The 27,365-nt window shown below is 36.4% G+C and overlaps 1 protein-coding gene across 1 annotated transcript in view; it reads right to left on the bottom strand.

Annotated features, from left to right (window-relative positions):
- Positions 1-24,820, bottom strand: part of LOC118267404 (B-cell lymphoma/leukemia 11B) — a 33,638-nt gene extending 8,818 nt beyond the window's left edge. Inside the window, exons 1-4 of the mRNA XM_035581367.2 lie at positions 23,852-24,820; positions 6,401-6,577; positions 6,026-6,229; positions 5,752-5,934 (exon numbers count right to left, since the gene is read on the bottom strand). Coding sequence (XP_035437260.1) covers positions 5,752-5,934; positions 6,026-6,229; positions 6,401-6,577; positions 23,852-23,888 — 601 coding nt within the window. The 5' untranslated portion in view covers positions 23,889-24,820. The remainder of the gene's footprint in view (positions 1-5,751; positions 5,935-6,025; positions 6,230-6,400; positions 6,578-23,851) is intronic.
- Positions 24,821-27,365: the final 2,545 nt, after the last annotated feature.

Below are 27,365 nucleotides of genomic sequence, written 5' to 3'. Positions count from 1 at the left end.
CCGAACAAAAAAACTTCATTACTAAACATTACCTACAACTCAACAATTACAGAACTAAACTGATCATTAAGTATATTCAAATAAATTACATTTTCCATACAACATTAGCAGCGAGACTTAGATAATGACGTCACACTGTCTGGGTCATAAGGACGCAACTGAAAAAATAATTTGTGACTTGTACAAATACATTGTATACTTATACGAAGTGACCGATTCGACCGACGGTACTGAGTACACAAGTGTTTTGAAATGACTATAGTTAGGTAATGGTAGTTTATGAAAAGAATGACCCGACGACTCTTGAAAAACTATTAAACATAGTTTGTTGTGTTGATGAATTAAGGAAAACTGAAGATTTAAATAGTTGTTTGGCATTTTTGTGTAAGAATTTAATGTATTTTAAACAATTAAGTAAAGGGTTTTAATGATTATCTACCTTTTTGTTATCAATAACTAGCGGGCAGGCAAACTTTGTATCGCCTCAAACATTTATTTCTCACTAATAAACCTTTTGTGAACTTCCACAAATAATTTAAGACCAAAATTAGCCAAATCGGTCCAGCCGTTCTCAAGTTTTAACGAGACTAACGAACAGCAATTGATTATTATATATAGCGATACATTTCGAAAATTATCAAACCATTTTCTACTTTGAACCTTGGCAATAAAATTCTAATTAGTTAAACAAGTAATCGAGCTGTCAACATAGTGTCGACGGTCACACCCAGAATGTATAAAATGGTGATTTTTGTAAACTATCGCGTTACTCCACAAATTGTTGCCACCGACACCCTCGCAGTTACACCCTTATGTAAGTAATAATAAAGCGTTTTGGTGGGAGGAACTGAATTGGGTAGGAATTACCTGATTTCTATGGAAAATATATTTAATATAACATGGAAATTAATTACTGTATAACCAGAAATGTTCTTTATTTCTAGGTATTGGTAATTTCATATAACAGGCGGTAAGCCTTATGGAACACGCCTTTAATTGCTCAGTATAAAGAGGTAAGATATCAACGAGGTTAATAGTCAACGGAATAAACCAAATTATGACGTGCTAGAAATGCCTTTAGAGCATATCCACCAATCAAGAGACTAAACTAAGAATACAAATAATTTTTACATCTTAGAAAATATCTTTAAGCTATTTGACACCCTCTATAAGTGACGAAATTTCTCAAGTAATCCAGCAACCCCGAGCACTGCTTAGACACGCTAACATCACGTCTCGGGACCCAAAATCAAGACACAAATGTTCACAAAATTTCGTCCCCAACACGATGTGTGGGGCTATTTTAAACTCATAACAACTTTTCGACACATGTGTGCCGACCATTACCACATATTACAAAAAAATGTTGGAAAAACAATAAAATTTCGTGAGGGGTAGGTGGACGCTTTAAAATTGATTCAGAGCACTGATGCGTTTAAGTGTTTCTTGTTTATTACATGGGTATATTGTGTTTTGTGGCGTGTTTGTGTCTGGATATTTAGGGGGAGTACCTACGTTGAATAATTCTCTTATCGCATATTTACTTCTAAGTATGTGATAACTTTGTCAAACTTGTCTCTTTTATATTTTTACTATCTCGTCTTCAGTAGAGATAGTTGTGACCACAACATAAAGGAAATCACCTAAATATATCTCATGATAACACGATTAGATTACATCTCTATTAGATACATCTTCATCCGCAATATCAAATTATATATACGGTTTTCACTTATCTTCTAGGTGTATAGTCCAAGTCTCTATGATCAGAATACTAATAATCATACAGGACATACCTCAACTAATTAGTCGCATTAAACCCCACATACAAACAGCTATGATCAATCGGATAGCAAATTTTAATTAACGAATTCCGCAAACGGTCACAGCGGACCCCACGTGGACGGCGGCCACAAAGCAAATATGACAGCTATTCAACTGCACACTGCACCATACAACAATGCACCGCAATCCTTTAAAATTCCTAACTCACGCATCACACATCCATAACCACATACTCCCGAAAATCTACCAACGGTTGAGTCGAGAGGCAATCTATCATAAAATAAATCTATGATATATTTACACACACTGAATGCATTATCACCATTCCTAAATCAGCTATCAACGGACTCTTTTCACTAAAAGGGTGAGGTTCACTATAGAAAAGGTTGACCCCTCATAAAGACTTATCACCTCATATACAAAATAAGGTTCTACTAATCCAAAATCTCTCAGACGAAAGTTGAATTTATGAATCCAGTGTTAGGGATCAAAGTCGAATGGACAGCAGGCAGCAGATGGGATCTCGTCAAAGTTAGCGGTAGTTTTTTTCACAACAATCTCCTCTCGGACTTAACTTACGTTATCTCGCCCACGAACGTCGCAAGGAATAGAAACCCGCACGTACATAATAAGGACGATATTTCTAAAGAAATTTAAATTCGCCCGCAAAGGTCCCCGAGATAGGATTAAAGATTGGGCGCCGAGATGGCCCTTTTGTGGTCGACCCTTAAGAAAACATGTCTTGATATGGAAATATCTTGGACGGGAGTTAATCGAGGAATCATTTGCGGGGGCGATCATTTATCAGAAGTACGGTCTATGAATGCGTAATTAGTTCACAGATAGAACAGCCCCGCTGTCCGCTTCAAACTCATTGTTGACGTTTATTTCGCGCGAGTGGGCAAGTAAAAAGCGGCGGTTGTTTGGGCCGCAGCAGCCAGCAGCTGACCGTTTTGAGGTGCGCCAGACCGTGCATGTCGGGTTAAAAAGATAATTTTATCTGGGGTCCTGCAGAAATCGATACGGCTATCATTGTCCATGCTCCACTTTAAAGGTCATCGAATAAAGGTTTAAAAAAGACTAAAATATAAAACTCTTCCCAAATAAAATTTGACAAGTTGCTACAATGCAGGGGATACGAATGAATAGAAAAATAATACAGTTTTGTACATTTTGTATAACTCATAACATGAATATGGAACATGGTATCCGCTGCGACAATCCTTCATTAATTCGTAAAGCAAACAAAGTCGACCAAACACTGGACTCGATCCACACTTGATACAATATTTGTTTTGATACAAACAACTGACGGCCATTGGTTCACCACCGTTTTGTCATGTTAATGACTTTCATACACTGACATTGTGGACACAGATTCTTCCGTCGTGGAACCATTGTTGCCTGTAAATGCCACATTACCGAAATTAAAACACTTTACAATTGCAGGAACTACCGATAAAGTTAAACTCTTAAATACGTTCACAACTGAAAGGACACGCGATAGTCACGAGACAAACTTCCCCTCACATTTCACAAAGTCGCAGACGTCATGTCTAAAATTAAAACCCACTTATTCCAAACCCGCCACTTAGCCACCTTCCCGTTTATACAAAAACTAAAAATATCCACCAGCATTGTGTCACGCTTAAAGGAGTTCCATAGGTCACGGCGAACGCATGAGCGTGTACCACGTGTCAGGAACACGCCAAACATTTTTTATCTTTGAAAAAATTATAAAAGACCGTTTCTAACAATGGGGCCTCGGTAGCATCTTTGACAATTATAATATCGTAGCCATCGGTAAACGGTGCGCCATTAACGCCCATCCGATAAAATACGACATTGAACTCTAACAACAATGTGTAAAGGTTGAATATTAAAAGAATATTCATAAACATGAGCTCTTTAGTCATTTGCGCGGCCACGGTTAATGTAAGGGTCATCACAAAAGGCAGATGACAACAATACGCGTGCGTCAATCGTGTGCTCATGCAAATAATTTTTTTCTCCTAAATCATCCCCTTTATCTGTTCGTACAGCGATGGGGTTAATTAATATGTACGGAATAATACAATTAAAATTAAGATCCCTTTTTTAAGTTGGCACGAGGTCGCGACTTACTGTCACCATTAGAATTATGTTCTTGTTTTGACAATAAGCTTCCGTTATGAATGCGGTTTTAAAAGTCGAGTGGATTTATGGACTCGCTACTATTGTTTTTTGTTATCAATTTAATATATTGCTATTGCTGTATTGTGATGGGGCCCCGTAGTATAGCGGAACTGGTTGGTCTGACAGCTCAGTGGAAAGGGTTAATATGAACGTTTAGGATAAACTCAATAATCCGAACCAACCGGTGCTGAAGCCAACCTGCAATTGACACTTCGATAGCGCAACCCCGGTACAGTCACGCAATAACGTCATATTTAGTGTCCAGATAGAACAATGACGTTTCATATCTTTTGGATTATCGAGCTGAACTCTTTATATCTAGTAATCGGACGATATTTTTATCAACATGTTAAACAACAGTACAAAAAGGTTGGCCTTTACTTATCAGTAGGATGAGTGGCTGGCGATTGCTATATAAAGATGCAGTATCATGCATAGGCAGTGTGGGACAGTATTATAAATAGCGCAGGCTGCTTATGTTATTTACTTGCTATCTTTTCTTTTAACATCACAGACAAGAAGCTGACAGATCTAGATAGTATTTCCAGTTTAAACCGCTAATATATTATGTAAAGACCAAAACAGTAGCAATTTAATAATATTTTTTCTTTATCCTTTGTAAGTCGCTATGTAATAAAGCAGTTGACAGAATGCGGGTCGAAAATTTTGAACGGTGCACAATTTTCGGGTTTAAGGAAGGCATTGTTGTGCAACGGGTTTAATACAAAAGTGTCAAATGACAGCACATCTGGTCGCACAAAGGGTTAGTCTCGGATAGATTATTTCTCGAACCACCCCCGCAAGATTGCTCGCTTATACAGATGTTCAACTCAACCTCCGGTTCTATTTATTTTACGTTTTATTGAAACAGTTTTAAAGATTAGCGAGTTCATTTTTAACGAATTTAAAGGTAAGCGATTTAGTTTAAACCTTGAATTGACCAAATTATTTTCGATAGCCCTGAAGCGTAAAGGTTAATGATTCCAAAAGAGGTAGATTAAATTTTAAATTACTTTCAACCTCTATTCAACATTCAGAATTCGCAACAATTAATAAAACTGTTAATAATTCCATACCTAACTACATTATTGTGGGAGGATAAAAAAATGTGACATATCAAAAGTGAAATAAGAATGGCACAATTCGAAACATCCTGTTACCAGAAACAGGATTAAGCTCCAATCTCAAATGTATGGACAGGCGATGACGAGGCAGAAACCATGCGATTGTCCAACATTGTTATTGTGCAACATCTTACGTGACAAAGTCGTATCGTGACGATAAAATTGTCTCCAAAGAATCCTTTGAAGCTCAGAAAGAATCATTAATATAATAAACACTGGACCGTCATGCCGATGACATGAGTTTCGGTATAAAAATGGCATTCAGTCGCACGTGTCTTTTCCTTTCGGTCGGTAAAGGAATTTTTCGGTTGGTTGAGTCATAGACGGAATTGTTCTGGTCTAAGAGATGACGTTCACAAACATGGAGATGTAAACAGTGAGAATAGAATGTTACTACAAGATTTTTAGGACTACCTACCTATTATAAGTTTCGTTGGAGCTCTCGTTTAACAAAACTTTAACAAGAAATTAAATAAATGTTTTTGCTATCCTACTGGTTAGTTAATAGTGTTTAAATATAATATAATATTTAAGCAAATAATTTAAGAGATCATTAATCATATTACTGTAACTTATTCACGTCTTTAATGCACCCTAGGCTCCAACACGTACTGACGATTTCTTGAAAAACCTGCCTCCAAATAATGATGATAAAATTGTGACTTACCACTATGCATAGTATTCGATTCTGCGTCAGCAACTTCAGTTCTAGATTTCTTTTGATCCTCAGGAGATCCTGTGGTATCCATATGTTCTTGCTTGATCTTCGGCTTAATGTCTTCGTCCGGAGAACTTGATGGCATCGGTGATGTTGACGCTCGCCTTTTAGGCGTTGAAACTTCGACGTCACCTATTTGTGTGAAAAATAATTGCTACAGACATCGGCTACAAACGAATTTGAACATTTGGTAGTCATAAACTAACAAGGGTTTGTATCTTACCATCTAATAGCCTCTTAGGTGTGCTAGATGCTCCTCCATCTTCCAGAAGGTCGGGAGGTGCCATAGAGGGACTAGCAAGGGGAGGAGTGTGCACTCTGCTGCTTGGAGGCCTTCTTGCTGTGAGAAGGGACGGCCTCCGCGCGCTGGTACTCCCACTTGAGACCTGGCCTGGTCTTGAACCATCTTCAGGGTCGGAATTCGGTCCTATGGTTGAAGAAAATGTATCCAATGTTAATGTTTGGTGAATAACAGATAAATACCAGTAAAACTTTGCTAGTAATTGAGACTAAATTTGGTTGCCTGTTTCTGTAGTTTTAATCGGGGTTTTTGGTCCAAAATGTTTCCATATCTGAATTAATGCGAAATTCAGCTTACCAGCACTGTAACAGTGGTAGGACGTGAGATCCTTATCACAGGAGGATACTTTATGCTGGATGAAGCGTACGATGTCGGCAAGGGCGAAGGCTCTGCGACATGCTCCACAGGTCAGGGTGTCTGCAGGCACCCCGGGTACGGGGGACCCGCCACCTTCTGCCGCGCTGTCCGCATCCGCTGAAAGAAGAACATAGTTTGATATCTGATTTGGAGATCACGAAGAGATGATATTAAGTGATGGTATTCTTATACACATCCTGATGTGGTACAAAGGTGGTTTGGTCTCCTATATTCCAATATACCAAGTTTGATACGGAGTAGTGGGATTTGAAGTGCTAAGACACGACATTTAGAGGTGTTCATAATTAAGAACGTCTTGAATAGTAACTCCTGCTCACCAAATAGCAGCAGACATTGTTTAATTGTTACGGATTCTAAGATACTTAAATAATTTCCACCAGACGGACTTGCAAAGTTACATTGCTTTGACTCTGGTTAACTAATTTAATGATAAAATAAAAATGTTCCTTTCCTAACAATTGCATTTATGTTTTGTAAATACAAAATAATGTTTATAAAACCACAAAAAAATTACCATAAAGACGACTGGTGTTAAACGTGACACAGTTTTCAAAAGACAGGACTTTGGCAATTATTTATATGTATATACAAAAAAAAAATACTTCACAACATTCGTCCACAACATATGGGCAATGACACTTTCTTTCAATCTTTTAAGTGTTAAATAACACTTAATTACATGTTGTAGCAGTCACGGTATGTGAGGTGTCAGTTGTAGGGTTGACCGCTTATCTGGGTACAAAAGACCTATAATAACCATCTTGTTCTGTGGTCCGTTTTTAAAGGGTTATTTCTTTGTTGGGACAAGAAAGTTAATCGATTTTTTTTGTAACAGATGTTGAGGTGTAAGATAGTAATTATGTTTTTGATTCGAATTATTTGTGAATGGAATAGATACTATAATTATATTCGGATGGGTTCTAAGTACTGTTTGGTATAACTAGAGGATTTAATTTAGGGTCATGGGCTCACGGGCTTTTTCATTTATTAGCGGTTTATCTATTTTAATTCTTATTACGTTTAATATCATTCATGTAAAATTATTTGTTTTATTTAATTGCAATTTAGTATTATGGAAATATTAACTAACACTCGTGTGTTTGTAGTAGTAGTTAGTAGTAGAGTTACTAGATGAGCAGAGTGGGGACGTAAGCAAAGCCGAAGAAATGACATCACCTAGCAGGAAAGAGTTTAAAAAACCAACTAACAAGTTACATTTCTCTCAAATGAACTGAATATCTTTAAATAAAGCAATGATTTCTACGAATTCAGCTTACCAGGAAGCCAAACAACTTGAAACTACTCAGAATAAGCTATTATAGAGCTTAGTACACTTTAATAAGGACAAATACTTAACAATTGATCATTTACAAGGCCAAATTACCCAATCAAATTCATTGTTATAAAAAAATATCTATTTATAGGTACTTTTCTGAGAATTATTCATAACTTTTTTCATAAGAGATTAGTCAATCTCTGGATAAGTTTAAACTGTTTACATGCGAGTATTGCATCACCAGGACGCCTGTTTTCCCCCTCACATACATAATTAACTTCTTACATATTAATTGACATCGTCGCTGTATAAATAGCAGCCCAACTCAAGACACTCGCGTTGGATTATAAAGGCGTTTTCGCACGAACAATTGGTCGGTACATCAAAGCGCGTTCGCGAGCTAATTTCACATAAGTACTGTGTAGACGCCCTTACATTCTCCGTTCAAACTCTCTTGTTATTATTATTTTTTCCTCCATTTCTTTGTGAGGAAGGCAGCGCTGTAATGTCTATGGGGGTTGTATTGCATTGTAACCCGAGTTCTAAATTAATATGGTGAAAAAAACTACGTGATTCGACGTCCATTGTTTGGACTGGCGTACCTAGTTTGTTTAGAGGGTATATTATGTAAATGCACGCGTTATTGATGTTAATTTTTTACAGATTTGTAAAGGTGATGGCTCGTGGCAAATGGGAACACTTCCTGGGGAAGTAGAGGTGGTTGTATCCTGTGCCTGTTTAAACAAACGTTTAGTCATATTATAGTGGGTAGTAGTAGTATGGAAAATGTTAAAGTTTGTTGAGAAAATATTTCGTGCAATGTACGAGTAAGAAGTCAGATATTAGCCTCATTCTAGCCTCCTAGGTATGGGTACTAATGCAGCGATGTTCGATTCCTCTACACTTATGCAACGAACAATCTTTGAACATAATAGGTACATTATTGCTTCACGACTTGAGCTCTAACGCACATCACACCGCTAAACCCTTTCTAAATTCACCGCATAAAAGCCTTATAAATACATAATATACATAAACGTTTACACAATCGAACCCTATCAATTTACGTGTAAAGTTATCTGGACTGTGGGTCAACTCGGGTACACGTCAAGCCCCACCCACTGCCCCGCTACTGGACAGTGGTCACCACACATGCGCCGTGTGGACAAAAACTTTACACCTACATAAATATTTGATTTTCACGTTAGAAGTGATTTATGGTTATCTATATCGGGGGTGGAATGCTCCGATTTTGATTGGTTTTAATTGATCAGTTTTGTGGCTTTATGTATACCTATGTCGTGTATTTGCGTGATTGATATGATTTTCATAAAGTGACTACACTGAATATGATTAATTTATTAAAAGTATTCTTGTTCGATTCTTGTTTTTTGTTGATTCATAATTTTATAAAATAAAGTGATATTTGTCTAAGCTAAATAAATGTTTAAGCTTTTAAAGACATTCACAAAAAGACGAGCCATTTTCCAATTCAATTTAAATCTTTAAAAAAGTATGTACCCAAACCGAAATCAATTATTATTCTCAACCGAAAACCAATATGAGAGGTGCGTGCATTTTATTTCTGTTTTATTGAAAAGTGCCGTCTAACCAAGGACAGTCGCCTCAGGTGACGAGAAGGGCCCTCCGAAAGGACTGAGAGACCGAAAAGTTTAAATTAGCTCGTTACTACACACGCCGTAACATGCCAGTTATATCTCCAGCATTTGTTTTTTCACAGAAAAGGTCACGCCGCGCGACAGAAGTAACTTCTGTGTTAGCAAAGTTTCTACTTGGCCGTTTGTTGCATTAATTATTAATTACATTTTGTCCCCGCCGCCGCGAATTGTATCACTGTGTTAATTTGCGAAACGCTTCTAACGGTTTTGGTGGAGTTGAAACTTTGTGTTTACTTTTAGAATATTTAAGATTGATGTGTATTGATTGCCGTGTGTCGTTTGCTGCAAAAAATGTGTCTAACTTTGACACAGCCCTGACCACCGTGTCCAATGTTAATTGGCAGGGGATCACGGACCCTAACGATTGTGTATAGAAATTGTACCGTTTTTCACGACAATAAATCGAAAATAAAAATAATAAGAATGGATATCAAATGTTGCGGGGGTGTTTATTGTGTAGTGCTATTATGATTTTGGATTCTGTTTCCCACTTGGGTGTGGTCGGTGGTGAAAATTGAATATTATTTAGGAGAGTCATATAAAGAATTGTATTGATTAGGCAGCTGGTAATTCAAAGTTAATGTGCTCCTTGAATATAAAAGAGATCAACTAGATAAATAAAAATGAAGAAGCACTAGAGAGCTCTGAGAAAATATTTATGTTATTGAAGTAATAAATAAAATTTGAAATCAAATTACAATTAAATCTAGGACATCTGCTCGCCCAGTCCCAGCGAGCGCGACTGAGCAAAAACTTTTCATTTTCTTTTTTTACCATTTCTGTTTTCTTTTACCAACTTATGAATGCCAAAGAATTTTGACATCGGCTTCTTTGACAGCTACTTTATTCAAAGGCTCGAGTTGTCGGAAATGGACATACGCCACAAAAGCCTATAGAAACCGCCCTGTGTCGGCAAATTGAGATTTAAAGCTTGTTTTAATTTATCAGAAGCTTTTTGTGTTGGTAGAACTGGCTGGACACTTGTGTGATTTGAAATCGTTTTTATTTCTCTTTTTTTCGAATTCGAACGTGTTCGTTTTTTGAGGGTTGGTAATTTTAAACCGTCGCTTGTCCTACACAGAAGGAGTTTCGAAGAGAAAATTCGGGACCGGTCAGGACATTGTTTTATTTGTTGACTATAAAATAATAGTAAATCAACAATTTTGTTTTTAAAAAGTACATTTATTTCTAAAAACCAGCAAAAGCACCTGGTTCCATATTGGAAACACGCCCATATAGCCAGTTTAGCCTCGCCATTCACGTCAGAAGGCGGGTTGTGTCAACAGCGTACTAATGACGTCACTTTTCTCAACATGGCCACTCCGCAACCCTTGCTTTTTTACCTATAATTACACTTAGCTGATGGAGGGGAGAACTTTGCGCTATATACTTTAAATTGGTATATAAATTATGTTCAGTACACACAGCAACCATCGAATTATCGTTGAAATAAATTAACCAAAGTAACTTGAAATATAACTACATATTTACAAATACATGTTTCAATATCTAAAAAATACAATACCACAATAGATAAAGCGAATTTCAAATTGATAGCTTTCATAAGATAAAACATATCAATTATTGATTGTTACCGCCGTTTAACGTACACTCGATGAAACAACCAATAAACATAAAACACAATCAGAAACGTCCAATATAAAACACCTAGCATCTATCAGATTAAAGGGCCTACCTATAAAATAGGATTACCTCTTAAGGGGACGGTTCTCGCCCACCGATAGCTAATCAAATTATCCGACGTAATTCGGAGCGACAAAAACGGCTGATTATCTTTATCTTGTTGTTTTTTTTTTCCTCTCGACCCAAGGGAGCTAAAGGGATCACTGTCCAATTCTGAATTTGTTATTTTTTTTTGCTAAAGACTACCGTTTCATTTGATTTTCATTTTTATAGTTAAATCAAAATAATTAAGTTTTTTTTTCTACATATCTCTACGTTTCGTAGCAGTGTGCATTTGTTAATAATACATAATTATTCTATTTGTATTTACTGTAGATGATATAAACAGAAGAAAAGTACATAATTTTTTTGTAACATCCTATATCGAATATTGAACGTTGATTTGAAAACTTTTAACAGGGTCATCAATAAGGAGATTGTTTATCAATATTGCCTCTTTACATAGCTCAGGTAAATAAGGTGTCCCTGGGGGGTGACAACACGAAAAAATAGCGGCCATGTCGGTGGTTGATCAAATTAAGGTCGGGTCAGTAATCGTGTTACAGATACCCAATACTGCCTGGAATATTCGGAATAACTGGAGAAAAACAGAGCCCTCCTGTGTATTGGCCTCTTCGTTAGAGGGATTTGAATTTTTTTTTCTCCTTTTTTTTCGCTCTAGGTGTGTAACACGATTCCGCGCCTAGGGAATCGGATGGACAACCCTTAATAGAAAAAATGTTGGTTATAAAAATCGAGAGTGAAAATTTATATTGTCAATTTCTCTCAACGGTGTCAATGTCGGTTTAACTTCGAGATTAAAATTGTCTTTCTAAGTTATTAAAATTGGCTGGTCAAAAATAAACGCTAATGCCCTGTATTTAGGCTCTAAATTTGTATGCTTTGCCTTACCTTAGAATTGCTACCTTACCTTAGAATGAATTGAAAGGTAATTTATTAATGCATTATAATGTTTTTATTTTACGTTGGAGTATAACCAAATTACCTACTGTAATAAAAAAGAAAAACCTGCTCACTTATTAGAAGAAACACGAGCAAGTCTATCTCTAGGCGAAATATTATATTTTCTCATCGTAAAATTCCCAATAAGTCATATCAGAATACACAAGTCGTATATAGTTGGAGGAGACATCAACCATTTCGGATAGGATAGGGAGAAAGGAGTGTGTTGTGTTCTTCCTGAAGATATTTGTCACGCCACGAGTGTCAATAAAAACGCCACACCGGACTGTCTGGCACTACACTAAGATGGGGTAGAGATGGGAACGGGTAATAGACGAGATTATCGATAGGATAGGTATAGTTTTCTTTTTATAGTGAATAGTGAGTCAAAAAAAGGGAATCATGGATTTAGAATTAAAACTATAGAAGTTGGTTATGAAGAAGTTTTATGAAGTATGAAGAAAGAATTCAGTAAAAACTCAATAATAATTTTATTTTATTTATCTTAAAAGGACATTGAAATCTAAAATTTCTTAGACATTTAAAGTTTTCACCTATGATAATTATCAACAACTAACTCACAATATAACACCTATACATACATTTTCACATCCAACCTTACATAACAACCCACAATAATTCCCACAGACTAAACCCATCGGTATTATCGACATCGATAACTCGCAGCACTAGAACAATACCCGTTAAAGCGGACACTTAACCCCTAATCCTTGGTGCGGCAGTTTTATCTCAACGCCGGGCATTTATGGCAAAAATCTTAATTCCAGCACCGCACTGTCGTTAACTGCCCGCCACTAATTATTGCCGCCGACTGTATTTATTACTACAAGTGCCTGCTATTTATTGTACCTAAGTTTATTTACTGATACGAATAGAGAATCAATGTGTGGATTTTTATTGATTTCTTCGGAGATATTGGGTTGTTAGTAGATTGTAGTGTCTTTATATTCATGATCAGTACTACATTCAGCTACATTAGTTTCTACTTAATAATTCTAGATTTGCCACAAATCAACCTCATTTAAATATGACAAAGCCAAAAGAAAATGCCTCTTTAACAATCCTAACTTTTAGTTTAGCCTGCAAAATTTTCGCACAGCAAAATAAATGGAATGCATGCATGTATCTGCACAATAAGAAATATAGTTTTTCCTAAAGCTATAAAAGTGAGGTCATAAAGCTTCGTCCGGTCGGGACTGGTGCCAGTATTGGCTACAACCCTTGCTCAGTTACAGTGGAAATGGACTTTTTAAACCATAATAAACTTATATGAGACCTAAAATTTTAAAACGATGATAAAATAAAAGTATGGAATGAAATATACGTAATGAGTCGTAATATTGAAATGAACGATGAAAGAACTAAAGTTAGACACGATAATTATGTTGCAGATGATGAGGAAAATAAAAGAATTTAAGTTGAAAATAAGTCTAATTAGAATTGTAACTAAAGTGTGAAAGTGTGGGTTTAAATTACAATTTTCAATCGATTTCTATCAAGTGTTATATCTTTCAACGATGTTTCTAGCCAGCCATACATCTCCATTAAACCAACATACGTTTGAAATAAAACAAAGATCTCGAACACATCCTAGGCTCGCCTATTACCCTCGCGGTCATTATTTTGACATACAGCCTCTGCGGCCGAGTATTTGCGGTCAATGCGGCAGACGAATGCAGTTTTATTTGAAATATACTTTTAAATATCGCTTTATGTTGATAAAGTGTTGTGTTTGAGGAAATGAATGTTTGCTTTGCATTTGTATAAGAATACTTAATAAATTTGAAAAAGAAGTTAATTATAGTTTGTCTACAATTGTTCTAAGATCAGATAACATCTCTTCATGGCTGTCTTATCTCTATTTAGTCAGCAATCAATCTAATCTCAGCATAATAGCTAAATTAAATCATATCATATTTATATAGCCCATATAACTCAGGGCCGATCTATACGCAGGGAGATATACGCACTATAACGTTCAGTCCACTTACGCACTCATTTATATGTTAATGTGAACGGCATCCGATTCGTTCAGATTCATACACAGATATTTTTCGGGGACAGATATCATTTTCACTGCCTTATTACTTTCCAATTTGTCTTCAGTATTGGTTATTGCTTCGTTTATTGCTGCCCCCAACGTCTCTATTAACTCGAGTTCGACAATCACATAAACAAAATGAGCACAAAAGTTGGAAAATTTTCAAGCGAAAATACCTTTTCGTCTTAAGTCGATGCCAGAGTCGAAAAATCTTGACTTACTCCGCGATGATAAATCCATGATTCTTCTTCACCAAACGATCACTTTAAGTGTTCGAAACCAAATGTAGTCCAAGCGTACCAAACTATAACTTAACTCACACTAACTTAAAACTGAACTAATCTCAAGTCCGATATTCACTGACCACACAGTAACCAAGATGTTTGAAGTCATAAAGCATGTGATCATCTTCGCAGATGAACACAGACTGACTGGCTACCTCTATAAAGTTCGAGGCCCAAAATTTTAATGAAAAAAGATCCCCCAAAGTGCCAGGTAAAAAAATTCCCGTATCAAAACCGCCGTTTCCTAGTGACCCCGATCGCTCTCCCATCCCTTTGTTGGGCTCCTTTTATTTATAATAGTATATTTTTTTCACACACGGCACCCCTAATAACGTGTGAGCAAAAATATGCGTAATAGTTTGCCATACCCGAGTATGGGGACAGTATTCAAACGTTCATACAGAAAAAACACAACTGTCCCCTATTTGAATGGCAAAAAGTGCATGTCATTGCGAAAATGGTATTAGTGGATGAATATGATTTTGTGCAGATCAGAATGGATGGATGACTTATAATTGTACCATGCTATATTTAGCATGAATTATTGGTTTGACGTGGTTTTTGTGAAGTACAGCGCGGCTTATGGATCGATGTCCACATTCATTTAATCTACCAAGATGATGAACCATGTACTAAGTTTTGTTGACACAAATCCCATGTTTTATTAAATATCAAAACTGAATTGTGTTCTTCTTTTCTGTCTGTAGTGCTAACGGAATTCTATCTTCTATTTCTTCCAGTAATTAAATAAAGACATTAACTTCGAGATTTGCCACGAGACTCGTAATAAAATTATGACAATCAAATTGACGACCAAAATGTTCGGTAGTGACCCCAGCACGACATAATGTTTGCTATTTCTAGGTAAACAAACATGGAAGATTGACATGGATTGTACATCTGGTAGGCTGACGCAAATAATGGGGGATAAATAATATAATTTGATTTTCCTGCGACAAATTGCGCGTGATGTTTCGGACAAAAATGTTTTTGCTAACCGTTCGATAGTTAGAGAATAAATATAGCGTATTAGTTGTAGTAAAGGTATGTATGAATTGTAACCAAATTAACTTAGTAATAGAGTTGAAAATATAAAATCGTTTTCGGGAACCTAGACATTGTCATCCAAATCAAATACAGCTAAACTTTTTCATCATCGATATCAAACAAAAAATCGTGTCGGATGAACAAAAACGTATACAGTTACACCTCCGTTGTCCAAGATGAGATCCGAAAATTTCGTCTGAACTTACCTGTTACCAGCCGTGTGAAAACGGAACAGGTGTTTGCGGTCCGTCTTCCGTCCGACCCGGTAATTATAGAATGGACAATGGCGGCGCGTGATGCGCGAGAGTGTATGTCGACGCGTCCGCGGTTTCATTCCGAATATTCGCGATTGTGGTTCGCTATTGTGAAATACTGTTCTGATTATAGACTTGCGAATTTTATGAGTGATATTTTTTGTCTGTATTTAATTATGTTTTCAAAAGATATGGCTATTCTAAAGCATCTTTTTAAAATTTAAAGCGTTATTGTAAACACTCTTTAAAATCAAGAATAATTTTATTGGTCGTAATTACCGTATGGAATAAAATGTTAATACAACAACAGAAGTTCACCAAAACATCAATTAAAGATCCACCAAGACTACACGGAAGGACCGTGACCACCTATTTTCGAAAAAAATCTTCCCACAAATGTGTTCCGATTCTGGTCAGAGCGCACATTGTGGACAGTATTGTCAAGTGTTTTGATGACGGATCTGCCAAAAGGATTGGATGACACCTTGAATACAAAAAAATAATGACAGCGTGGGATACACGGAAAGGAATCTTGGCAAAAATGTCATGAAGAACGGCAAGCCATTGTTTTGTGTTTTAGAAAAAGTTGATTCTTAATTTAACCTGTTATAAAAGTTCAAGTTCTTAATTACGATACTTTTATAGACTCGGAGTGTTAACTTATTTTTTGACTATCAAAAAAAGCCAATGCAATTATATCATAAGCTTGATTTATAACTGGAAGGTCCATAAATATCTCAAGATAAGTTGCTACCGCTTGCGTTTATCGTCCTAAGTGTAACACAGATTTCTTTCACCATAAAAAGTGTTCAGCGTTCCTAGACTCATTGAACTTATTCTCATAATTTACTGCATGTGCTTCCAATATAGTATGATCTCCGTCACACAGTGTAAGCTCTCCTCTGTCATGTGAGTGTGCATGTCAGTAGGGAGGGAGGAGGTGTCAAGTTAAATTGGTGTATTCTACGGGTAAGGTACATTGATGAAACCAATTATTCGTGGCGTGAATTTAATGGTTCGCTTCGTTCTTGTCACAGAGTTGTTTAGCTGTAGACGTGTCTTCATTTATTTTTTGATGAGTTGGAATTTAGGTCCCTACTACTATCTAGAACTACTATAGTCTTATGCTTACTGATTTGTTTATTGCATTTCAAAAATAGTAATGTATAATTCAGATAAAACTATTTGAGGCAAATGACAGCTTCAATGATTGAAGACAATAAACAGTAACGGAGTTTATAAAAAGTAATGTCTCAATGAAGGCGTAATTAAAACAATTAACTTACTTGGTATTCATACAAAATGGATGTGTACGGGTAATTCTAACGTTTGAGAGTGCGGTGCAGACAATAGGCTATGTTGGGCGCTCGCACGCGGGTCGCCGGTCGTCGGTTATCTGGCGATCGGAAGAAAGCCGATCTGCGGCCGCACCGTCAAATTTATCGTTCTGTTCGCCTGTTCGCCTCTACGTTTACAGTTAGTTGCGATGTCTGTGGTAAGTATAGGGTTTTGGAGTTTTTCCCTGCGGTTCCACTAGGTGTGGGTGGAATATTAGATGTTAATTTTTGCGTTATAGTAATTTAGTTTTTTGTAAACGTAGAAAATCGTTCTGTTATTTTTTCATTTAAGTGCGTTTTATTGCTGATAAAGTAATTTTTAAGTTTTTATAAACGTGTAGATCTATTTATTTCTTCTTCGTTGTCGTTTATTCGTCTAGGAAATCCCAGTTCTATACAATCTTGTGCAAAAAATATTCTTTGTTTACACATACATGAACCTTCTTGTTCATTTCACATGGCCTCAATTAAGCAGTCATCATTCAAACGGATGTAAGTGCATAATCTCAAGTCGGGTCATCGCGTTAACAAGGCGAGCGGTCACGAACTGCCCGGTATGGGAAAGCTCCCAGCATACAAATGCAGATACGACCTTATGACGGTACGGCTTGGGTAACCGGAAATGCAGTATTGCGCCGACACCTACGTGCGACGCCAGATGGCGGTAGTGATTACTAAGATTTATCAGTAATATTAGACTTCCATAATTACCGGACAACTTTTTAGGAAAGTAGTTACAGACGGACCATTTTGAGACGATCATAAAACAGTTGTTTGGTTATGAATATTCCGCTAACAATATCTACTTATCGAATCGTGGTGAACATTAACAATATTTAGTTAAAGGGCTATCTGTAATAAATCTGTGAGCACGCCCACACTGCACACGTGATGACTGGAACAATGCCCGACAAGCCTTACAACACAATATAAATCATGATCGTACATCGAGCTATCATCTTTCACTCCTTTAGCTGTGTCTTATGATTTTTAACACCCACTTAATCTCTTAGGCGAAACAATAAGCATTTGAGACATTGCAACATATTCCTATACGTGGCCTAAGGTCTGTCTATTACTTTATTGGTCTGTGGTCTCGGATTGAGTAGTGTAATTTCGTATTTGATGATTGTATTTAGACGAAGCCAATCTCTGTGTTGCTATAAGACAAATGTGTGCTAATTGATCGTTTATTGTTAAATTACTTTGTTATAAGAACAGTAAGTGTTAATAAGACCTTTTGGCAAATTATACAAAAAGTTTTTCCTAATTTGTTACAGATGCGAATTTGCTTAAATCAGTTTTGCTATAATAATATGCAATTAAAAACAACACCGAAAAAAAAGATATCAAAGAAATAAATCAGCCCACAAAAAAGGAGCAAATCTGGATGAGTTCCAACAATGCAGGACTATGCTCTATTAAAGACCACGTTTGTCCAATCTGACATGTAAGCCATATAGAAGAAAAAAAAAAAGTAATCGGAGTCTAAAATGCCGAATCAAAAGATATTGGACAATGGTCACGAAGGAATCATTCATTCGCTGACGGCTAAGGATGAATTGATGTGGATCAGGTAGATCTGACACGTAGCAATCTTCCCTTCAATCAAATCTTTGAAGATTTTGTACCTGCAGTCATAGAAAATCGGGATCTGGAAATATGTGGTTGTGGATGCAATGTAGCGTTGGAATGAAAGTGATAAAGTTAGTCAATTAGATGATACCTTTCCATAATAAATTATTTATTCAAGCAATAATAATCTTTTAATAAAACCTAATTAAAACCGCAAAGACTATTTAATGAGCAAGCGCGAAAAATAAGAAATTATTAAACACACGTTTTAAGATTAGATATCAATGATGTCATTATTTTATAAAAAAAAGAATCAAAATCACTATAATGATTAGGCCCACACATTTGTTAAATATGTACCATTTTGTATTCTGGTAAAATTTAGCCGAATAAAATAAACGAATTACTGCACAATGTGCATATTTCCAAACATTCATATTTATATTTCCAGCAATAATGCTACTGTGCACAAAAAATAGAGCATGAACTAGAAAAAATCAAAGAAAGTGACACTTGTAAGCTCTTTTCTATTAAAATTGATGAAAGGGTGTCACATAATGATGCACAATAGTTATTTTGCCTTCGTATACCAACCCTATTCCGTATTGTTAATATTATCGGCGATCCGACTCATGTGGGTGCGTCTGAGCCTGTTTTGGCCAAAAAAAATCTTTTGACCAATTGTTTGTCAAAGGCTGGAATAGATTTTTTGTCAAGGTGTTTATCGATGTTTGACCATGGGAAAATATTGGAGATTCAGGTGCCTCTATCGAATTTTGATCCATTGTCAACCTGTTGTTCGGGGTTGTTCGATAAAATCTTTGTACCTATTGTTTACCTTGAACATTTTCCGTGTATTAATGATACTGTTTTTTGATCAGTCTGTTAAACAAAACGGAGTAAAAGTTCTTTGTTAAGCCTGTAATCTGTATAAAGCTAACACCTACCAAACTTTAAATCGTCTAACGTTGAAAGGCCGACAATAACAAATTGGTATCAAAGCCTGACAAAGATGGACTCTTGAGAAACTGTCCACCCACTCCCCGTCTATTGATCGTGGTCTGCTCACAATAAATTAATTCTTGTTATGAACATTTTTTATTCCATTGTGTTTTAACTCTGTATTTATTTTAAAGCCCGTAATAGAGCCTAATAGGCGGACATTGGTCAAAGAAGGTTTAGTATAAAAGATTGGATAGAAGATGAATAGATTCTTTCAACGCATTATTAAATAATCTGTTTAGTTAATTATTGTGAGTAATGAATTGAATTAAGCCAGGATTTGGCTCGGTAACGTTGAGGAGAACATTTTCTTTAAAGGTTAAAGAGCTGCTGTATTTCTTAAAACTGACGATGGTTTGAGATTCAATCCTTTTGACAATTACAATGTAACGATCATAATCGATACCGAAAATGTTATTGGTTAAAAAAAACTACAATACAGATTATTTGTACAAGATAAGTTTAGTTGTGCTGTAAAGGTATTATCTCCGTGACTCATCTTAATGTCATAGATTACGTCTTAGTTGTGAACAAAAAAGGCAATGTTTGGGCTACTGTTGTTATTGTTTGTAACTGGATTTGTATTGTTAGTTCTATTAATCCTTTTCCTTTCCTTGAAAGGATTGTTGTTTGTAAAAACAGCAGTGTTCTCTTTTTTTTGTAGTTCTTTCTCCATCTACTTTGTATACAATCTGTCTCAAGTATGGATCGTTTTTATTCTTCGTATTACAGGTAAAAGATAAATCAAAGAACGTTAATTAATTAATTCGAAAGAGTAGTAGTCGTTGAGATACGTTCTTCGAGTTAAAATGGAAATTTCTTTGTATCTGTTGCAAATATAACGGTAAGTACGAACAAGATATTTCAATCTCTCTATTTCGCTTGTCATACATATTTCAATTTGACTCCGTTTTTCTGTTCACATCTGCATTTATGGCTTTTTGTTCAAATCTAAAATGGCCTGTATCATATCGAGAATGCCTCCAACGTTGTTCTGCACTGTTTAATGGGACCGGACTAATAAATCCAATTTAAATGTTACCAGGGACCTCCGCTGACATAACATATGTAAATCCATACGTCTTTATCTTCAGAATCAAAAACAAAACGCCGTTCGACGCGCTCAAACAAAAAAGCATAAAATCAAGCCGGTCCAGTTGGAAATTCAAAACGGGTGGCCGTCCGCACAATCATTATTCTAAATAAGAAAATTAACTTCATTCCCATAATTTAAATATGTTGCAAAATAAATTATGTGGCTGTTGTGGCTTTCTCTTATACTGCTCTAATGGACGTCGGTTGTCAATTGCTAAAATATGTTCTCTTGACGAATTCAATTTATTGGTTCAAGTACAAGGAGATGGGAATTCTTTCCCACGACCGTGGTTCGCGTGGATGCATTATTGCTGAGTGCGTGCAGTTGAAATAGGTGATCAGGTCTATTAGCGTGCTTTGTGATATTTATTGCTCGTTAATCATGATTCCTTTGTAAACAAAGCGGTTGCTGTGTGAAGGGTTTACTTGACCGTTAAATCAAGATAGTACCGCTGCTTGATTTTATTATGCCATTATCTCAATCAACATCAACAGTTCGACATGCAAAATATAGAATAGGACCCAACCCTACACTTGCTTCTCACAGTATGTTTGTATGAAGACACGAAGATTAACCGAGGTCCAATAATTCCTGACCAAGGATCAAGATTGAGAGTTCCGTTTGTAAATGCGATCCTTCGATATTCGCTTAATGAAGACATATTGAATCGCTAAGCGGCAAAGGACAAGATATAGGCAATGTTTAAATTGACGTGCGGCCCTTTTATGCTGCATCCGTTCAGTTTTGTATCAAACACAATGGTAAAACAATTAACAAAACATTTGGTCAATAAAAAATGATACAGATTGTAGGAGCATTGAATGTTTTATTAATTTCGGAGCTTTACTGCATATGTTGAAAAAGCAAAATAATTATTAATGATGTATTCATCATTCGAATGCGAACAAAACAAAACAACATCAATTAAAAAGTCTAGAGAGGACAGAAAACCCATATCAATTAGTGACAAACGCGAAGTAAAAACAAAACGGTACCTCTGTTAATGTTTTATTTAGACCCCGGTCGGGCACGGCACGGTACGAAAGTTAACTTGGATTTTTAAAAGTTTGTTCAAAAGTTACGCTCGCGGTATCCCCCGTCCGTCTGGCCTCGCACCTGATAAAGTAATTTTACGATTCCCTAATTCATACTTTTGAGGAGGGTTTTAAAAAGCCAGAAGGTTTCGTGCCTCTGGACATAATTGGGATCGCGTTAAAATTTGACGACTTTTACATTTTAAATTTTGCGATACCATTCCGTTTATAACTTTTAAAAACATTTTTGTTTTGTGACTGGTGTTGTGACAGATTTAAAGAGTGCGTATTTAAGTAAGTTTGGTTAAATTTCTCCAGTAATTACTGGTCTGGTACGAGCATACATACACAAGCGACCACATAATGGCATCCAATTTCATGTACGTGTAAAGGGGGTCCCATTGTTACTCACAACAAAACGCAAGTACCTCGAACTTCTTGCTTTCAAAATAAGAACAAACGTGTCATCGACGAAATGACGCGTGTCGACCAATCGGGCGCGACGGCCACAGACGACGGTGACGTCACTCTGCCACCGACCAATCCGAGTCGCCCGTCGCCTCCGGTCAACTTGGACTAATTGCCCATGTGTGCGATAACGCTAGTTTCGAGAGGAATCCGTGCGCGAGAGTCGACAGCCGACGCAGGCGCATATACTACAAAATAATGATTTTGTACAGGCGTTATAAGCCAATTTCAGCTGATTGATTTTTTTAATGTCTATCTTTTTAATGGTAATAAAAACGTAATTTTAAATGGATCAATCATGTTAGATAAAAATATTTTTCTGGTACTATAATAAGGGCAATTACTTTGACACACAAACTAGTAGGTACATTATACATGAAAATAGACAATTATCTAAATCCAAGTTAATAAAAACCGCAACGTGAGAGTAATTGGCGGTCTAAAATTATAAATTCACTGGTCATCCCATTGTCAGTAAAGTAAAGCATGGGAAAGAACATGAGATGCTTACACTTTTGCTTATAATTTTTAATTAATACACCTAACTGTTTGATAGTGGGAATCAAATCTAGAAACAATGGAAAAGGCATGTGTATTCAGAAAACAGTTTCTAATGTTTCATGTTACAACTCTTAATTGGCTTATAAAAATTAGCTTAAATATTTTGACACATTTTTCTCTACTCATCCTTCTACACTTTAATGACATTGAAGTAAATGGTAATTTTGTCCACATAGTAGATTGTTGCATTTATGATCTTGGTGATAATAAAAGCAGAGTTAATTTTACAGCTAATAAATTAATTATAGCCAGCGACATCTTACAATGTATGAGTGTTGCCGACCTTAAAACTAGCATTAAAGTTATTGCACGTGATATAATAATTGACATTGCAATTATGATTTTTTATTAAGTACAATTGCATTATGTGATCATTAAAAAAAATATTCTACTCCGTCAGGAATTTTTCACCAATCATATTAGCCAAATTTGTAAGTCTATAATTTTCATTACAAATTTTTGCAAAGATATCAATAGCGTTACTGTCATCTTAATATTCATCTCTACTACTAATTTTAGCATTGTCTGTTACGGTAGTAAGCTGTCCATTATCCCCATCTCAGGGAAGACTGGTATGAATATTTTAAAGCGGCTACTTAGTCCTCTTTTCATGTTTCCCTTTCGGACATGTGATGACCACGGACGTAGTGTCAATATTGCCACAAGCTCTGGTATTAAGTAGCTCGTTGCCAGAGTGAATGGAGTCTCGCCGGCTCTGGCGCATTGTGCATGTGGACTGTGTGTTTATTTAGATGATGTTTTTGTACAGGGTTGGATGGAGTTCTGCACGGACACGGCAGTATTTTTTTTTTATTTTAAATTTTTATTTTACTCAGGGTTAAAAGCCGTTGTGAATTTTTGGCGATGATTCATTTTTGGTTTTGAATTTATTTTGTCCAGATTACTACTATACTTTAGATTTTAGTCCACATAGAATTTTTTGCAAACCGTTTTCACGTTAATTTTGGTCTAGGGATTTTTTTTTGCAAAGTTGTTCAACAAATAAAATTCTGCAGGATTATTTACTTAGAAAAGTTCTAAAGCCTTACCTTGCGCGATGCGTACAGCTGGCATCTTGATTCTCATCTTGATTTGGTCACCTATTTTTAGATCTTCAACAACTTCTTGATCCTCGGAATTTTTATCTAAATATCTTTGCTATCTTATGACAGTTCTTTAGCTCACTTCACACGTGCCGCCGTCGGTCCAGCGGCTTATCGTCCTATTTCTAAAACGTTATTGATAACGGAGGTCGTGTTATCGTAAATCCCCCCTTGAATGTCCGACGGTAAACATCAATAAAACTTTTAGTCATCTTCTTAATTTCTTCATCGTTCACGAATTAAAATCCAACTATTTTATCTTACTTTTTCCTTTTCATGGTGTGGTGATTCAGTTCACACGTCAGCCGAATGTTTGCTCGCCAAAATCGAATGGTCATAAAGAGGGCCTTATCAACACTTGAATGAGCGTCTCAGTGCCCTATCTAATCTATCCACACCTAGTGGCGATCCTGCGATTCGGTAAACGTATCATTTGGTCACACTTCATTAAATATCATCTGTTTAAACTTCTTCACTTTTCAGTCCGATCAAACCAAAATTTTTGTCACTGTCCAAAAAACAAAATAATTTGTATTGTCCCGGTGAAAATAATTGTTTATTTCACCGTATAAATTAACGCCAAAAATAACACCAAAATAAAATAATTTTAAAATGTTAACAGTTGTCTTGTGTTTACGATATATCGAAGTAGCGTCTCGCGATCGAGCACGTCGCGCGTGCGAATTGGTGCGAGGCAGGTGCGCGGCCGGCCGCCCGCTCTCGCCCGATGTCCGAGAGCGTCTGTCCTGTGTCCCTTTGCGCGAGGGCTCCGCGGCCTCCTCATGTCCACGACTCGCGCTGTCTCGCTCAGCCGGCCGACGACGGCGCGTGCGAGTCCACACGAAGTGGCCAGGGGTTACTCGCGGTCGCCACCGCCTCGGCTGATCGACAGAGACCGTGTCACGCGTGCTCTACCACCAGACGCGTGGGTGGGAGTGAGACGGGCATAAATCATAAGTGCCGTGCGTCAGTGTGCGTGCGCGGGTGGGGCGAAGATGCAGCGCGTACAAAAGAAAAGGGATAATATTTGCTTGCATATTTCATGACTCGATTAGGAGATGGAATTTTTAATTGAATGGACCAGAGCGCGGTCAGTTTACGTTTTAAGGCGGATTTTAAAAATTAAAAACTGCCGTAAAAGAGGTTTATAAAGTTTTATTTTGTTTAAGTTGGAAGACGTGTCTTTATCTCATGATAGAGCTTTATTTAAATTGATTGACTATTAAGTACCTAATTAAATTTAATGATATGAGCTCTCACGTAAAAAATATTTATGTATTTTAATGATAGCACCGTAATAGTAAAGCTTACGTTTTTACGTCAGCGTCATTGAGTAAACGACACGTTAACGTAGCAAACCGCTACGTACGCTACGCGGCTCGTAGCACGTTGTGCTCGTAGACTCAATGGAAAAATCTAACGGTATACTACGGCGCCCAAATATTTTTGGTACATCACAAAATTTATAGAAAAGTCAATGCTTAAAATAAACAAAGACGTGTGGTAAACAAAATAAGTGATACGGAAATAAAACCTTCAAAACACTCCGTAGCTTCCTCACAAACTTTTATTCGCACAAATAAAAAAGTAAGAACATAAAACTACATTACCGAAAAATTCAAGAAAGCGCAACACGTAAAGCTAGATCTTCACTCTCGCTGGCAAGTTTTCGCGGCACATTTTTTTCCCTCGCCGCCGTTATTTTACTTAAGACGCCGACGAACTTATCTCGGTCGGTCCTTGACTTTAATAAGTTTTATGAGTGTCAGTCGGGACTTAACTGGCGCGAGAACGGGCGTCGAAAAAGAACTTTTTCATAATTGTTTCTCGAGTCAGTCGCAAACTTCGCGGGACTGTTCGATTATTGAAATTTCAAATTGTTCTAAGTGATTGATTGTTTATTGATTTCGTTATTTTTGTTGTTTTGTGGGGAGATGTTTTTCGAGAATGCTTTTGTTTTTGATGTTATATTTTAGTATTCAAATTGTGATTCATGTTGCAATCTAACTTTTGTAATTGCATTAAGCTAATTAAGTACAAAAATAAAATACAAAACCATTTTTAATAATCAAGCTATTTTTAATAGTGAAAAATAAAAATCTCAACGTTCTGTACCCGACCTAAGACCCCCAATCGCTTGACCAAACACACCGTGATAGGCTGCACACTCACCTTTTAAAAATCGTGGTCACTACTGTCCAGTGACATAAAACCTTCAATCTATACCCGTCCTTGTCTAATTGTCTCATATGAACGGCGATAATAGAGACAACTAAAGGGTTGTACGGTTTTCTCGAGTGGAAATCTGGATATAATGACCGATATATGTCTATCTCGTTCATATGTAGGGGTGTGTGGGTGTGTGGAAAGGGATGGTGGTGTACACGGACTTAGTTCGGGTGTGTGGGGTGAGTTTTCACGTCGCTACTCGACGCTAGGCGGCGTGGAAAACGCTGTGGCGTTTCGTGAAATATTTTGAGTTCGGTTTATAAGTTAAAGATTTCTACTTTGTTGTTTTATTGTATCTAATAATGGCTTTCTTAGTGTGATATTAAACAAAATAATATTTTTTTGAGTAAGTATTTTTCACGAGATGTTTAAAAAACAATATATTTTTAATTCTGCCAAGATTAATTTTCAATTTGCAGTACTTATCATATCAAACTAACAACTAACATAATAATTTTATTACAGCTATTATAATGAACTAATGTGTCTCTATTCTATTCAAAACCGTATCAATAGTAGTTTTATAGTCGTAAATCAATTGAATCGTAACCAATGCCATAACTAGTAGCCTTGACTTTGCTGTTTTAACAAAAGCTGTGTTTCAATCGTTCATAAAATTTGTTGTTTAGATTTCCTGACATGGTTTCAAGTATCAATGTGAATGTCATGCATTCAAGGGCTTTTTAGCTTCGGTAGTTGGAAAACTATCCATGTTGTATTGTGAAAATGTAAACTGTTTTTCAATGAATTTTTATAAGACATAATATAAATATATTAGGTATATTATTTATCTTTGTATAATATTTCTACGGGGGTTAGGAAAATAAGTGATGTTATGACCGATGGGCGAATCTATAGGCAGAGCTTGTTCTCAGCCGCGTTAAATAAAGTTCAACACACAATTGACTTGGTAAAAATATGGTATACTAGCAAACCTGGCGAACTTCGTTTCGCTTCCAATAATTTTCCCTGTGTTCCTACTTTTCTCTTGAAAATGTTCTATAAACTACTTTAAACCTCACGAAGCCTGAGACCTTTCCAGCGAATGCAGCCGTGGAGGCGTTGATTGGAAATACTTATAGATATCTGCAAATTAAATAAAAAAATTAATGTATAGTTGAATATATTGATTTGCACGCAACATTATGTTGAATGTGTCATTACTATTGGAATGTATTATCACAAAATAATACGTTGCTTGTTTACGCATTTTTTTTCAGACAATTGCATC

Source organism: Spodoptera frugiperda, chromosome 6 (genome assembly GCF_023101765.2).
Source record: "Spodoptera frugiperda isolate SF20-4 chromosome 6, AGI-APGP_CSIRO_Sfru_2.0, whole genome shotgun sequence".
Taxonomy (NCBI): Eukaryota; Metazoa; Arthropoda; class Insecta; order Lepidoptera; family Noctuidae; genus Spodoptera; species Spodoptera frugiperda.
Note: the sequence above shows the minus strand (reverse complement) of the source record. Positions and strands in the feature narration are given on the sequence as shown.